A 16,685-nucleotide genomic window follows, 5' to 3' on the forward strand; every position below is an offset into this window, starting at 1 on the left:
ATTATTCCACAAATCCACAGTTGGAGTTATAGAAAGATATTGAAATAGGAAATTGCTTCTTTAATCACCTAAATTAAATAAATTAAATAACAGCGCTTCAGGAGTGATCTTGGAAGTGGAGTAATTACCTCTTTTACTACAGCTATTTTAAGGTAATTTATTTCATAATTTTTATTTGTGGATGTTCTGCAGTAGCTGCCAGGCACCAGTTCCAGTCTAGGCAAGTCTTTATATTTGAGCACTTTCTGAAACTGATGTGTTTATAAATTGTATTATGGAATAATAATAATAATAATAATAATAATAATAATAATAATAATAATAATAATAATAATAATAATAATAATAATAATTAAATAATAAATAATCTGGGTTTTTAAAACCAGCCTTCCAAGACCAACAGGTTTTTGGGGGCTAGAGCTGATTTTCAGCTAGCCAGTTGGAATTTGTTTGGTTCCAGGAAAATGGGATAATGATCCAAAGAAAGGCTACAGAGACAAACTAAAAAAGATATTTGTACTCACTTGGGAATTGTGTTTATGGCAAAATTGAATCATTGATACCGTAAATGGACACGGTAAATATAAATTGCAGTGGTAAATAGAAATTACAATGGGAAATAGAAATTACAATGGGAAATATAAATTGCAGTGGTAAATAGAAATTACAATGGGAAATAGAAATTACAATGGGAAATATAAATTGCAGTGGTAAATAGAAATTACCTTGTTGGCTTTTGGAGTTACTAAATGTATCTAATAGTTTGGATTTTCAGTAGTCAAAAGGAAATCCCACTGCCCTGTGTTTTCTTGCTCTTTATTGTGGGTTTGGGGTTTTTTGAAGACTGAACAGATATTTTTGTGTTGAACTCTGAAAGTTTTTTTTCTTCTCCTTCTCTCCAAAGCCAGATGCCAGGAAGAAAATTTATGTCCAAAGTCAAGGTGAGAGCTTTGAGATCCTGGTGAAGTTTTGTCCATGTCTGTGGTTCCTGTGGCTGCTGGGTCTGGGCTGGGTTTGAGCTGGGTCTGAGCTGGGCTGGGCTGGGCTGAGCTGGGTCTGAGCTGGGTCTGGGTCTGAGCTGGGGCTGGGTCTGGGCTGGGTCTGGGCTGGGCTGGGTCTGGGCTGGGTCTGAGCTGGGCTGGGTCTGAGCTGGGCTGGGCTGAGCTGGGCTGAGCTGTGCTGGGCTGAGCTGGGCTGAGCTGGGTCTGAGCTGAGCTGGGCTGAGCTGGGCTGAGCTGGGCTGAGCTGAGCTGGGCTGAGCTGGGCTGAGCTGGGCTGAGCTGAGCTGGGCTGAGCTGTGCTGGGCTGAGCTGGGGCTGGGGCTGGGGCTGGGGCTGGGCTGGGTCTGGGCTGGGCTGGGCTGGGCTGAGCTGGGCTGGGCTGAGCTGGGCTGAGCTGTGCTGGGCTGAGCTGGGCTGGGCTGGGTCTGGGCTGGGCTGAGCTGGGCTGAGCTGGGTCTGAGCTGGGCTGGGCTGAGCTGAGCTGGGCTGAGCTGGGCTGGGCTGGGCTGAGCTGAGCTGCTCCCTGAGCTGGGCTTTTTGCCTCTGCCACTACCTGAGGCAGGGTTTCAGTCTCTGTGCCTCAGTTTCCCCTGGCTGGGCACTTTGTGGACGCTTTCCCAGCTGCCTGCCAGCAGGAATCTGACAGGTTCTGGCACTGAGGCTGCTCTGAGGTTTCCCCAGAGGCTGCAGAAGGTTTGAGGGTGGGTCCTTCTTCCCTGGAGCCCCAAATTCCCTCAGATGCTCCAGGGGGAGTTCCCAGCCCAGGGAGAGCCAGGTACCCCAGGGAACACAGCTCACTGTTCTGGGTGTGATGGCTTCATCTCCTCGTTTATTTAATTAAAAATCTCTCTCTGTGGATTCCCAAACTCATTCCATTTTGTGCATTTCACTTTCAAAGAAAGTTCCATCCTTTTCCAGGCTGTGCTGTTGAAATAACTCACTGTGGAGTCTCTTTAGCCCATGTTCAGTTTATATCTAAGACTCTTGAGAGGTAATAGTTAAATAAGTGATTAAAGAAATTAATAAAATAGTTTATTCATTAAAATAGTTAATCTTTAACGTAAGGAAAAACAAATACATTAATATTCAGGACAGATTAAGGTTTAATTTGTGTAAAGTTGCTTTTTCCAGAAGCCTTCAGGAGCCACAGCTCAGCCAGCCAGGGGACATTTAACACGGATTTAACATGGGAGTCTCTTCTTTTTACACAGGAATTAAGACTACACCCAGTGAAACATTTGACTGGTACACATTTCTACAAAATGCAGGTAAAACTCATTTTTCCCCTTTGTTTATTCCTAGCAGGTGTCAAGGATGAAAGAAACTTAGAATCAGTTTAATTAATCATGTACCAAAGTGCCTTAATTGTAGGGGAATGGCAGAATATCCATCAGATGGGTCTGGGCCATCCAGAGTGCCTCTGGATTTGTGCTCTGGGCAGGGCTGGGCTGACCAGGAGAGCTCCAGGGTGGCCCTGAAGGTTTCTGGGGAGCACAGGAGCAGCTCCTGGGCTTTGTCCTGCCTCAGCCTCTGTCCTGTCCTGTCCCAGCCTCTGTCCTGTCCTGTCCCAGCCTGCAGCAGTGCAGAGGGAAATCCGTGCTGCTGTTGGGTGTTTGGATCCATGCTGCTGTTGGGTTGTTTGGATCCATGCTGCTGTTGGGTTGTTTGATCCATGCTGCTGTTGGGTTGTTTGGATCCATGCTGCTGTTGGGTTGTTTGGATCCATGCTGCTGTTGGGTTGTTTGATCCATGCTGCTGTTGGGTTGTTTGATCCATGCTGCTGTTGGGTTGTTGGATCCATGCTGCTGTTGGGGTGTTTGGATCCATGCTGCTGTTGGGGTGTTTGGGCTGGAGCTGTCCCTGCCCTGCTCTGCTCTCACCTGAGCAGGCCCAGGTGAGGCAGTGACCTGATTCCAGTGTCACCTGGCCGTGGCAGTGTTTAATCACCCCCTCCTTCCCCAGAGGGTGATTTCTGGGCATTTCAGCCTGGTGAAAGGTCCCAGTTTCCCACCCAGCAGCCTGACCTCTGTTCCCTCTCTGCCAGTGGATCCTCACCCGTGGTTTATCCCACCAGGAGCTGGCAGCCAGCACTCAGAGCCAGGGCCAGGGTGGCACTGAGCACTGTGGGGCTCTTTTGTCCCCAGTCCATCCCAGCCCACGAGCAGGGTGCCACCCAGATTGACAATTGTCTGCAGGGAAATGATCTGCACAGCCTTGGTGTTGATCTGATCTCCTGTCCAGCCCTTCTGGGATTAAATGAGCAGTGGAAGCTCCCCTGACCCTGAATGTCCAAAAATATTAGAGATGGTTTTTTGCCTAATGTGTGCTAATGCAAAAGTGCAAGAGAATCCATAATGGATGTGAAAAGCAAACTGAAATGTGACTCTAACATCTGTGCCTTATTAAATAATAACTTGGAAACTGGCATCAGATTATTCAGCATTGTTTTTATGAGCTTCTGATCAGACAGGCCTGAAGTCACCAGGGCAGGGTGAAAAGCTGCTTTGACTGCAGAGCAGTGGGGCTGAGGCAGCGACCCCAGCAAACATCACGAGGTGGGAGGATGCAGATAACCCAGAGACTGAGAAATCTTTGTTCAGCCAACAGCCAGGGCTTAGAGCTGCTCCCATGGTGGGGTGGAACCGTGGGGTCATCTCCTGCCTATTGCAGCAGCAGAGGAAACATGCAATATGTTTTATTTATATGCTTTTCTAGTTTGATTTCTCAACTCTTCTGTAATTTCTGCTTGGTGGCAGGGCTGTTCTCTGAGCTTGAGAAGTTTCCATAACCTGTCACGACACAGGCAGGGTTTTACAGAGGCATTAGATTTTCCTGAAGCTGTGCTGGAAAGAGAGACCCACACAAGAAAAACTGAACAGTAAAAGTTTGTGCACTTATCCAGCTGAGTGTAGTAAAAACTGTGATAGCAGCAATAAACTGAGCTCCCAGAGTGATCTGAAAGTGCAGAGCTCTTCTGTTGTCTGATCTGTTAGAAATAATGAGAAGCAGGGGAGAGAAGAATTGATTGAGAATTTTGCAGCCTAATTTTTCTGCATTAGTGGCCCGTCCCTGGGAGTTCCCAGGTTCATTTAACTTCTCTGTCTCCACCAGGATATCAGCAGCCCCAGCAGGGCTCAGTGATGGCTGTGAGGGGCAGTGAGAGCACCTGGGATGGAGCCACTGCCCCACTGCCCCTTACCTTGGAGGGGACAGACTGCTGTGGGGAGTGACAAGGCACAGGAACACACGGCTGGGCTCTGGCTGATCTGTCTGAGAGGGCTGGAAGGAGGGCTGGGGGCTCCTGGTGCTGCACCTGGGGGCCAGCAGTGCCTGGGCTGCACCCAGCGTGAGCAGAGGGGCTGCAGCACCTCTGGGCAGGCTGGAAGTGGCCCTTGGGCTGCACCCAGGGCCAGCTGAGGGTTCAGCACATCTGGGCAGGCTGGAAGTGACTCTTGGGCTGCACCCAGGGCCAGCTGAGGGTTCAGCACCTCTGGGCAGGCTGGAAGTGGCCCTTGGGCTGCACCCAGGGCCAGCTGAGGGTGCAGCACCTCTGGGCAGGCTGGAAGTGGCTCTTGGGCTGCACCCAGGGCCAGCTGAGGGTTCAGCACATCTGGGCAGGCTGGAAGTGGCCCTTGGGCTGCACCCAGGGCCAGCTGAGGCTGGAGGAGGTGTCACTGTTTGGCTGGATGTGACACACACACACCTGATCAAGGTCCAAGAAGAAAAAGGTTTTTTATTCTGTGTGTTCTCCAGTTTATGTACTCTTAACAAAGTGTGATCTGCAGTCATTAACTCCATCACAATAACTTGTTATATTGATTGGTGCAGAGCAATTAACGTCAGTATAATTGGGAAAACTTTTACAGAAGTTTAAAAAGACATGTATACACATCTACTGAGGCACCCAGTCCAGCTTACAGAAGTTCTCATGGATCCTTTCTAATTGTTTCCATGCTGACAGCCTTGTCTTCTTCCCTGCTGTGGAGACACTCGAAAATCCTCAGTTGTTATTTCTTTATTAACCCAGCTTTGGTTGCAGGCCAGCTGCAGCCCCTCTGGGCAGGCTGGGGATGCTGCTCTGAGCCCCTGGGCCCTGCACTGGGCAGGAGAGTGTCACCCTGATTTTCTAATATTTCCTAAGCCTTCTGGTGTTTACTCCTTGTGGAGAACTTTCTCACACACTTTCCGTAGATAACACATTGTTTTGCATTCCTTTATGGAGGAGGAGAAACTTGATGGACTGTTGGTTTGTCCAGTGTCATTGGAGAGGTGGCATTGTCACCCTCCAATCCACTGTCACTTTTGGGAAACTATAAATATTGGGGTCAGAAATAAACTTTCTCTTTTTGCCCTTCTCTTCAGAGCAAGGTGTGCGTCTGTTTCTTTCGTGTCCTGTAGCGACAGGAGAGGAACCCAAACTCTGCCAAGGGCTGCAGGAGCTCCTGGAGGGGCTTCCCTGTGTGCAGGGAGATGAACTCCAGGAAAGCCTTGAATTGGAAGGTTTAGAGTGTCAGAGATTGGAGCTGCAGCTGGACAAATTTAACTCATTAACAAATTTAAGTCATTGTCTCAAAGACAATGGCTCAAACCTCAGCCATAAACCTGGATTTCCTTTTTGGGACAGCAGTCAGTGCTGTCAGTGCTCAGCAGGTGGAGAAATGAAATCTTTTCAAGAGCCCTGCTGTGGTTCAGAGTGACAGGAGAGAAAATCAGGTTATTTCCCCTCACCATCTCATCATGGCTTGGCTTTTGTTTCTGAACAAAGCCAGGAATGGACCAGGAAGCCCAAATAGCGTGGGCTTGGTGTTCTCTGAAGGTCTGTGGAGCACAACAGTGAACTTGAAATCAGGGCTTGGAAAATTAATTTTTAAATCTTCTTCTTTACCTCTCAGCAAGCTAATGCTTGGTATTACTCATTCACTTCCAGGCCTGCAGCTCTCAGTAAGATTAAAGATTTGCAGTAATACATTTATTTTTATTGTACACCTATGACTGCTGCATTTTCTTTCCTGATAGTACCTGGAGGGATGGAGTTAAATGAATCTACCCTTCCAAAATCTCTTTAGATAACACTTGTACTTCTTCCTGCCTTTCTTAGAAAAACGATGTCCCTGCTGAAGCTGCAGAAATCGTTCAGGTTTCTGTGTTTGCTGCCTGTGCTCGTGTTTTCTGTGCAGGTTTTGATAATGGCCCAGGTGTGGGGTGTTGGTGTGTCAGAGTCCTGTTCTCTGCAGGAGGAGAGGGACCTCAGGAGGAGATGGGGGTGGGAGGAGAGGGGCTCAGGAGGAGATGGGCTCAGGAGGAGATGGGCTCAGAGGAGAGGGGCTCAGGAGGAGAGGGGGGTGGGAGGAGAGGGGCTCAGGAGGAGAGGGGCTCAGGAGGAGATGGGGCTCAGGAGGAGATGGGCTCAGGTATTGCTGGGCAGGATTACATTGGGGATCAGGAAGAACTTCTTCAGCCTAAGGGGTAAAACCATTGAGGGCCACCTGGAGCTGTTCAGCTCAGGGCCCACAGCTGGTTTGGGCTCCAAGAACAGCAGCAGAGCTTTCTCCAAGCCCTGCACATTGCCTGCCTCTGGAAATAAACCCTGTGCTCTAGAAAGTGATGCCCATCCTCAGTCCAGGATTGATGCAGAGCAGGAGATGGGAATGAGGACAGTTCTCCATGACCCACTGTGAACTGCCTCACCATGGATGTGCTCAGTGCTGGGGCAGTCTGGGGTGTCCAGCTCTGTCCCCTCCTTCACCATGGATGTGCTCAGAGCTGGGGCAGTCTGGGGTGTCCAGCTCTGTCCCCTCCTTCACCATGGATGTGCTCAGTGCTGGGGCAGTCTGGGGTGTCCAGCTCTGTCCCTTGCCTCACCATGGATGTGCTCAGAGCTGGGGCAGTCTGGAGTGTCCAGCTCTGTCCCCTGCCTCACCATGGATGTGCTCAGAGCTGGGGCAGTCTGGGGTGTCCAGCTCTGTCCCCTGCCTCACCATGGATGTGCTCAGAGCTGGGGCAGTCTGGGGTGTCCAGCTCTGTCCCCTGCCTTCACCATGGATGTGCTCAGTGCTGGGGCAGTCTGGGGTGTCCAGCTCTGTCCCCTGCCTCACCATGGATGTGCTCAGTGCTGGGGCAGTCTGGAGTGTCCAGCTCTGTCCCCTGCCTCACCATGGATGTGCTCAGAGCTGGGGCAGTCTGGGGTGTCCAGCTCTGTCCCCTGCCTCACCATGGATGTGCTCAGAGCTGGGGCAGTCTGGGGTGTCCAGCTCTGTCCCCTGCCTCACCATGGATGTGCTCAGAGCTGGGGCAGTCTGGGGTGTCCAGCTCTGTCCCCTGCCTCAGGGCTGATCTCTGCACTCCTTTGTCCCAGCCATTCCTGCAGCCTCGGGCCCTGTCCATCTGTTCCTCCTGGTCTGTGGGCTCCGCAGAGTCAAGGACCCCCTGTACTTGGTGGAAGCTTTCTCAGGTGAGCTCTGGCCTTTGAACATTCCTGTTTGACACTCACTGCATTCTTCCAATGCTGGTGAGTTTGGCATGGGCTGTTTTGTTCATTGCAGGAAACATCATCGTGTATTTCCATTTGAAAAAAGGAATTCTTATGTAACCATTGATCTGTTCAGCACATTATTTCTGTGCCATGCCTTTCCCATCCTGCTGGGAATAACAGAGCACTCCAATCAAAGCAATATTTGATGGTTTTGCTTGCTGAGAAAACTGTTTTGCTGTTACATGCAATATTGATGGAAGACAAAAGAAAAGATCCTCTACTTCAAAATAACTTTTTCATCTTGCTGTCCCGTGGCTGCTACATTGATTTGCATGTGTGCTAATTAATGCCACTGAAGCTGCAAACAAATTTTACCACCCATTGTTCTGGCTCAGTGCTCAGACTGGGCTGAAGTTTCCTGGGAGCACAAAAGGGAATATTTTGTCAGGCTCTGTTAGTGTCTGCAAGAGGCTCAGGCGTTCTGAGCTGGAAATTCAGCCTGCACTGTTCCAGTGGCTGTTTTAACCCTGGAGCCTGGTGATGCTGAGCAGTGTGGAGTGAGCTGCACTGGCAGTTCTGGGTTTAGAGAGCAGCAGATGTCTCTTGTGCACATTACTGAGCAATGATTGTAATGGCTGCAGTTACTTCCACATCTTCCTTGACACTGGAAAATATTCAAGTAATTTTGGCTCCGTGGCCAGAGTCACTGCATTATACAGAGCATCGTTCTCTTGAGTGATTCAAAATTAATATCTGAGCTTAGTTAAATAACCCCTGAGTCAGAAGAGACTGCATGAAGCAGAAAGGCTAAATACTGACGTTCAGATGAGCTAATATTTGAATTCTGAGGAGTAATGTGAGGGCTGAGCAGGGAATCTGGTGCACAGTCAGCCTTTTAAGTAGCAATCCAATATTTGTCTAACTCTTCTTTAATCATGGAGCTATTTATACTGATTTAAAAAGCAATAATTTTTATTAATAAAAGAGTTGTTCCTCTTCTGTTTCAGAGTGGCACAGAAAGGATCCCAGTGTCCATCTGGGCATTATTGGACCTGCAGTAAGTTACAGCTGTAATTTTTATTGCTAAATATTTCCATTTACCTCATCTGAGATGCCTCAGCTCTCCTCCAAACTGAACCTGGCTCAGAGGATTTCTGTTAGGGGTGAGAAGCTCCAAGCCCAGACCTTGTCAAGGCTGTTCCCACCAGGTCTGAGCTGGGACAGAGGTGCCAGGGGGCAGAATTCCACATCCAGGGCTGCCATAAAGGGACCAGGGTTCCACATCCAGGGCTGCCATAAAGGGGCCAGGGTTCCACATCCAGGGCTGCCATAAAGGGACCAGGGTTCCACATCCAGGGCTGCCATAAAGGGCCAGGGTTCCACATCCAGGGCTGCCATAAAGGGGCCAGGGTCCCACATCCAGAACTGCCATAAAGGGCCAGGGTTTCACACCCAGAACTGCCATAAAGGGCCAGGGTTCCACACCCAGGGCTGCCATAAAGGGCCAGGGTTCCACATCCAGGGCTGCCATAAAGGGCCAGGGTTCCACATCCAGGGCTGCCATAAAGGGCCAGGGTTCCACATCCAGGGCTGCCATAAAGGGCCAGGGTTCCACATCCAGAACTGCCATAAAGGGCCAGGGTTTCACACCCAGAACTGCCATAAAGGGCCAGGGTTCCACATCCAGGACTGCCATAAAGGGCCAGGGTTCCACATCCAGGACTGCCATAAAGGGCCAGGGTTCCACATCCAGGGCTGCCATAAAGGGGCCAGAATTCCACATCCAGGACTGCCATAAAGGGGCTCCTGCACTGCAGGGGGAGCAGCTCCCAGCTTTTCCAGGAGCAGACTCTGTGGCAGCCCAGCCTGTTCCTGCTTCACTCCATCCCAGGGGGGAATTCTGAACAGAAAAACCAGTGCAACACTTGGGTTTGACTCTTGGCCCCTGTTGTTACACCTGGGGGGTTTTAGACACTCACAAACCTCTAAAATGTGTACTTTTGCAAATAAAATACTGGCAGTGCCCATTTCAGTAGGAACAGCTTAGAAATGGGCCTGTCAAATGTTCTGAGAGGCAGCAGTTGCTGTCTCGGAGATGTTTTCCCCCTAGGAGATGTTTTCCCCCTAGGAGATGTTTTCCCCCAGGCACTGCTGCTGAGGATTTTGGGGCTGTGCAGGTGCTCCAGGTGCTGTTATCCCTGTTCTCCCTTCTGCTCCATTCCAGCTGGGCTCACACACAGTTAACAGCTGCCAGCAGGTGCAGAGGGAGCTTCAGCTCCTGCCTGGCACAGCAGCAAGGACAGGGCAGGAGCTCACCAACCCAGCCCAGCTCCTTTTCCAGTCAGAGCCTCAGAGCACTCAAGCCTGGGATAAACTGAGGGGTTTTGTACATCCCCATCTCAGGGAAATCTCCAAGTTCTGCCTCTGTCCTGATTCTTCTGTGTGCTGCCTGTGGACCCTGTGCTAGAGTTACAGAGGTCATGGCAGGGCTTTGAGAAGGAAACCAGGGATCCTGCAGCCCAGGGATGGAGAGGAGCCTGAAGGCCAGGTCCAGGCAGGGAAGGGTCTGAGGAGGCAGCTGTAGCTGTGCCATGTGAAACAAACTCTCTCTGCTGCTTGAAGGGGGCTAAAAGCTTCCCTGGCTCATCTGGGCACTGTGCTCCCTCTGGATCAGCCTCATCTCTGATTCATCCCCACCTGAGCCTGAAACCTGCAGGCAGTTTCTTCATTAAAAACCAAACAGACACTCAATAGGCAAATAAGAACAAGTTCTCTATTTTCTCATTCAGTTTTATTCTTTGCAAATTTGAGGACATAGGGTTTGATTGCTAAAAGCTGTTTTTACATTTTTGTTTTTTCTGGGCTGTTTTCCACACTAACACACAATGATTTGGAAGTGAACTGGTGTGGAAGGCAGATCTAGAGCAGGTGTAATGAAGCTGAGCTTTAGACTCAAAAGATGCTCTCACTGCCTCCAGTGAGGGTTTTATCAACATTTCAGTTGTCTTTTTAAATGTCCTTCACTTTTCCACAAGCCAATGTCTTCCCAGACCAGAAATAGCCCAGTGGCAGTGCCCAGGCTGGCTCGAGGGCTGAACCTCCTTAAAACATTTTAGAGCAGATTTCTCTCATGGAACCAAAATATTTCTAAAGGAAAAAAATACATCTCAGCTCTGTTGGTATTTAGCTGTACTCTTCTTATTCAAGCTGCTTCTCAAAGCACAAAAATCTAAAGAAAACCAGTGCCACATCTAGGAAGCATGTAATTTTTACTGTGAATATGAAAAGCCCAAGCAGTAATTGTAAATTATTATTAATTAAGAAGGGAAAGAACAAAGGCCCCACTCTATTTTCTGCTTTAGCTCCCCAGCTGATCTTTCTGCTGCCACAGATTCTGTTCTGTTCCCTGAGTTTGCTGTGCCTGCTTGTCTCAGGTGGTGCAGCTGAGGTCGTGTTGCAGGATTGGGGCCTCTGTTATGTAAAACTTCCTCCACTTGTCTCCACTCCCAGCTTTCCTTTTGTTCATTCCTAGAGTGAAATCTGGAACAACAGCTAATTTCCAGCAGCTCCATGTTCCAAGAATAGGAGATTATGAAACTTAAAAAAGAAAAAGTTAAGGCCACAAGATTTTAAAGTTTTGTTTAAAGCATTCAGCTTTCTCTCAGAGCTCCTTTTGGGTTCTTTACCCATGACTGTTTGTTATTATTCTACTGGGTTAGAATCTGGTGTTTGTTATTTACTGGGGTTTACAATTTGGTGTTTGTTATTTACTGTGTGGGGATTTTGTGTTTGTTATTTACTGGGTTAGAATTTTGTGTTTGTTATTTACTGGGTTAGAATTTTGTGTTTGTTATTTAATGGGTTAGAGTTTGGTGTTTGTTATTTACTGTGTGGGGATTTTGTGTTTGTTATTTAATGGGGTTGGGAATTTTGTGTTTGTTATTTACTGGGGTTAGAATTATTGTGTTTATTAGATTTCCAACAAGTCTTTCTGCCCGAGCACGTGAGCAGCATCCCTGTGAGTGTCCCAGCTGCAGCCAGGCTGCTCCCTGAGCCCATGGAGCCCATTTGTGCTCAGGGAGTGCAGGGACAGTCCCTGGGCACGTCACCCCCACAGGAGCTGTCCCCCCAGGCCTGTGTCACAATGAGTGACAGACCTGTGGGACGATTTTGAAGCTCAGCATTTCAAGTATTTTAGATGAAAACGTGCCAGGCTTGGTTTGTTCCCCGGGGTGTTTCACACTTGGGCTGCAGTGGCACTGACCTCTGTGTGTGCTCCTGTCCAGGTGGATCCACTTTTCACCAGGGAAGTGAAGGAGAGAGTTAAAAGGTAAGGAGTTGGTGTTGAAGCTGCTCTGTGCTGTCCCTTTTGAGGCTGTAAACACAAAGGAGTGTCCTGCACAGCTCTGTGCCAGCCTCAGAGCAGGAATTGCAGACCCTGACAGTGCTGATGGTTTGGGGTCACTCACATCTGACTGACTCTGGTTCAGATTTATCACTGACAGAGCCACGGGAGGGTTTGGGGTGGCTGCAGGATGCCCCAGTTCCACCCCCCAGCCAGGTGGGAGATGCCAGGTTGGGCAGCCTGTTCCAGTGCCCCTCTCTGAGGGGTTCCCTCCTCTCTCTGCCTGTGTTGCTGCAGGGCCCCCGGGGTGCACGTGCTGCAGGAGCTGCCCCAGCAGGAGCTGCACGCTGCCCTGCGCAGCTGCCTGGCCCTGGTGAACAGCTCCAGCTCCGAGGGCATGTCTGCTGCCATCCTGGAGGTGAGGCACCTTCCGTCCTGGAGGTGAGGCACCTTCCGTCCTGGAGGTTCCATCCTGGAGGTGAGGCACCTTCCATCCTGGAGGTGAGGCACTTCCGTCCTGGAGGTTCCATCCTGGAGGTTCCATCCTGGAGGTGAGGCACCTTCCGTCCTGGAGGTAAGGCACCTTCCATCCTGGAGGTTCCATCCTGGAGGTGAGGCACCTTCCGTCCTGGAGGTAAGGCACCTTCCATCCTGGAGGTGAGGCACCTTCCATCCTGGAGGTGAGGCACCTTCCATCCTGGAGGTTCCATCCTGGAGGTGAGGCACCTTCCATCCTGGAGGTTCCATCCTGGAGGTTCCTGCTCCTCCAGGAGCTCACCTCAGCCCCACACACCTCCTGGCACTGGAAATGGCTGCCAGCCTTCCACCGCCACATTTCAAAGCTAGCGAAGGCAAAATGTAAATATTTCTTTTTGCAAGTGTTAGCAATTAAGGTTTTCTTCCCTTGAACTGACAGTTTGTTATGCTTTCTCTATTTATTTTTAAAGGATAGAAGGTAATTTTATCAATCCTGCTAAATTAACAATGCAGACCTGAGATAGAAATCATTCTGATTTCCTGGGGTTGTCACTAAGCTTGATTCAACACCCACTTCCTTATAATGCTGCTAGAATGGACTTTCATTTATTTTTACATCCCTTCAAAAAGCAATCTAAGAGCTGTATTTGGTTATTTAATTCTGAGATGATTAATGAATGAATGACACGCTCAGTTAATCCTTTTGCCATCAGTATTGAAAATTAATAACCAGTTTCATTTCCTACCTGTCAAAGCAGGGCAGTGCTCAGTATCAAGTGCTTTCTCAGGAAAAAATAAGTGTACTTGGAGTGGAAGTTCTTTGGGCAAATGCCTTTGGTTATTTCATTTGTGTGGTGGGTGCTGAGTGTTGGTGCATCATGAGCACAGAGATTGTCACTCCATTTGTGTATGCTAATGTAATGCAAATGAGCCTCCCATTTCTGCTTCTAATGAGCTGCATTTCCAGCATTTCCACTCACCTGAGAGTCCTCAGGGGTGAGAACCCAGGGAGCATCACAGGCACGGGGCAGGGCAGGTGCTGGTGAGGCAGAACAGGTGCATTTCCATCCCAAAAATGCACAGGTGCATTTCCATCCCAAAGTGACCCCAAAAATGCACAGGTGCATTTCCATCCCAAAAATGCACAGGTGCATTTCCATCCCAAAAATGCACAGGTGCATTTCCATCCCAAAAATGCACAGGTGCATTTCCATCCCAAAGTGCCCCCAAAGTGCACCCAAAAATGCACAGGTGCATTTCCATCCCCAAAGTGCACAGGTGCATTTCCATCCCAGAATGCCCCCCAAAATGTCCAGGTGCATTTCCATCCCAAAGTGCCCCCAGAAATGCACAGGTGCATTTCCATCCCCAAAATGCACAGGTGCATTTCCATCCCAAAAATGCACAGGTGCATTTCCATCCCAAAAATGCGTAAGTGCATTTCCATCCCAAAGTGCCCCCAAAGTGCACAGGTGCATTTCCATCCCAGAATGCCCCCCAAAATGTCCAGGTGCATTTCCATCCCAAAGTGCCCCCAAAAATGCACAGGTGCATTTCCATCCCCAAAATGCACAGGTGCCTTTCCATCCCAGCGTGCCCCTGCTCGGAGGTGGCAGCTGCTCCTGCCCAGCAGCTCAGCTCTGCTGCAGCAGCTCCAGGCTGTGACAGGTCCAAGCCCGGGGCTGTGTCAGCCCAGGCAGGCTGGGGGGGCTGGGGGGGCTGCAGAGCCCTGACCCCGGTGAAGTTCAGTCCCTGTCACCCCCTCCTCCCCAGCTCCATGTGCCCCCCAGGCTACTCCCAGAACACCTGGCCAAGAACCAGCCTGAGTGATTTCCCGGAGTGCCAGGGGTGAGGCAGGAGCCAGGCAGACCAGGAGGGCTCTGGGGACACCCAGCAGTGCCTGTGAGCTCAGCCTGGGACAAAGCCTGGGGGCTCAGGGCTGACAGGACAGAGGGGCACATTGCAGAGGGTTTGGGGTTTGTGTGGTTTGTGTGTTTGTTCAGTGGGATTTGAGAGTGCTGATCAATCTCCCTCCCAGGAAGGGGCAGTCCAGCACAGTGAGTTCTTTCTGGGAGGGCCAGCAGCAGGATCTGCTGAGATCTTGTAAGATAATAAGGCAGAAAACTCTGCATAAAAATCCTATGATCCTAGGCTGGAAAAAAGAGGCTGGAGTTTGGAAATGCAACTCTCATTGTCCTCAAAGTTCAACATCTAACAAGGTCATGAATCTGTAAACAGTATTTCAGAGTGAGATAAATATATAATAGATAAATGAGATAAATATATAATCCCATCTAGTGCCACCTGCCTGGAGGTATGGAGAGCCAGGAGCCATCACTAATGACTCTGTCAGCTGGTTCTGAGATCTCTGATCTGACTGGAACTGATCTGTTTGTGTTTGGCATTTGAAGAGGAGAAAACAAAACATTAGAGCAGGCATTAAAAATGCATCTGTTCCTCGGAGAGCCCAGGAGCTGAGCACAGGAGTTCCTGGGCACAGGAGAGGCTGTTCTGGGAGCAGGGAAAGGCTCCCCTGCTGGAAGGTCTCTGTGCTCCCCTGCTCCTGCTCAGGGCAGGGTTTGCACTCCAGCCCCATCCCAGGGGAGCCCTTTCCCTGGGCTCTCAGGAACGCTCCAGCTGCTGGAAACATCATTGCATTCTCAGGCTTTTACCCAAAAGAAGCCAGTTTGAAATGGCAGCAGAGGGGGCTGGACAGGCTCTGCTGTGCTGGGGGCACAATCCCCCCTTGGCCCAGGTGTGCAGCACCAGCAGTGTGGGGTAACAGCCAGAGCAACCTGAAAACACTGGGGATGAGGGGAGAGCACTAAAACTGGAGAGCCAACTAGAAGATGAGGGACAGTGCAGAAGACAGAGTGGAAAATAAACCCTGGCTCTGCTCTGTCAGCCCTGGGCTGCTGGGCAGAGCTGCTGACAGGGGAACGTCCCCACAGCTTCAGTTCCCAGGCTGCAGCCTCCTGCAGGAGCAGCCAGACACATCTGCACTCAGGGTAAGGGATGGCACCAGTGGGCTGAGGCTGGTTGATGCTATTGTTCCTGGAAGCTAGGTCAGTAAATTCTACATCTTTCCAACAATGCAAATGGTTCTTTTTGCTGCTTGGAAATAGTCGAAGTATCTAAATGAAATGTGCAGCCACCTCTTGCAGTAATTATTTACAGCCCAGTCCGTTTGGGGAAGGGCATGGCATAAAGGCAGCCCTGCATCTTTGGCCATCTGTGCTGCCTCAGGAGCTGAAATTCACTGCTGCCTGTGCATTTGGGGACCTGCAGGTTTCCTGGTGTGGCATTCCTGCCCTGCAAGTCTGAGACAGAACAAATGTCTTTCCCTTTAGAGTTTGGAGATGACAGAAAATTAAATATAAACCTGGTGTTCAATCAGTCCTGAGCTCTGTAACTCCATTAATGTGTCTGAACGAGCCCAGATGATCTGGCAGTTTCTGGTACAAAGGGTGGAACAGTTTTTATCATTAAGGGCTGTTATTTTTAGCACTAACTGCTGCAAAGCAGATGTTTGTGCCAGGCTATGGAAATGCCATGGTCAGACTAATACACCTGCAGTGGTGATTTAAACAGGGCTTCTCTTGGGTATTTTAAATTATTAAAAATGTTGCTAAGTCCCAGCAGGTCCTTCCTGTACCTTATCAGCCTGGTTTGTCTCTTCAGTTTTGTCCAAACTATAAAAAATCATGGATTCCTCCTTGGAGTTTTGTTTCCTTGCTCTGTGGACTGAAGGAAAATTGCTCCTGATGCAGGACTGTAATGACAGCAATTAAAACTGCAGTGACTCTGGAGTGACAGGGAACCAGAATGAAACAGACTGAACACTTGGGGGAGGGAATTTCCTCCTCATTTGACACTGTGATAATTGCACAAAATGAATATTTCTGCTTTACAGGCAGTCATCCCCAGCCTGCCCAATTCATCCACAGGGATTAAAGGCTCAGAGCCAGAGCAGCAGAGCTGGGTGCAGGGCTGGCACAGCTCAGAGCTGCAGTGGTGCAGGGCTGGCACAGCTCAGAGCTGGGTGCAGGGCTGGCACAGCTCAGGGCTGGGTGCAGGGCTGGCACAGCTCAGAGCTGGGTGCAGGGCTGGCACAGCTCAGGGCTGGGTGCAGGGCTGGCACAGCTCAGAGCTGGGTGCAGGGCTGGCACAGCTCAGAGCTGGGTGCAGGGCTGGCACAGCTCAGGGCTGGGTGCAGGGCTGGCACAGCTCAGAGCTGGGTACAGGGCTGGCACAGCTCAGAGCTGGGTGCAGGGCTGGCACAGCTCAGAGCTGGGTGCAGGGCTGGCACAGCTCAGGGCTGGGTGCCAGGGCTGGCACAGCTCAGAGCTGGGTACCAGGGCTGGCACACCTCAGGGCTGGGTGCAGGGCT

The 16,685-nt window shown here is 50.1% G+C and overlaps 1 protein-coding gene across 1 annotated transcript in view; it reads left to right on the forward strand.

Moving 5' to 3' along the window:
• GLT1D1 (glycosyltransferase 1 domain containing 1) overlaps window positions 1-16,685 on the forward strand; it is a 39,833-nt gene that overhangs the window by 15,469 nt on the left and 7,679 nt on the right. Inside the window, exons 5-10 of the mRNA XM_050980594.1 lie at window positions 905-941; window positions 2,213-2,269; window positions 7,357-7,452; window positions 8,481-8,530; window positions 11,760-11,803; window positions 12,116-12,236. Of these exons, the coding sequence (XP_050836551.1) occupies window positions 905-941; window positions 2,213-2,269; window positions 7,357-7,452; window positions 8,481-8,530; window positions 11,760-11,803; window positions 12,116-12,236 (405 nt within the window). The remainder of the gene's footprint in view (window positions 1-904; window positions 942-2,212; window positions 2,270-7,356; window positions 7,453-8,480; window positions 8,531-11,759; window positions 11,804-12,115; window positions 12,237-16,685) is intronic.

The sequence above is a fragment of the Serinus canaria genome, chromosome 15, assembly GCF_022539315.1.
Source record: "Serinus canaria isolate serCan28SL12 chromosome 15, serCan2020, whole genome shotgun sequence".
In the NCBI taxonomy this organism is placed as follows: Eukaryota; Metazoa; Chordata; class Aves; order Passeriformes; family Fringillidae; genus Serinus; species Serinus canaria.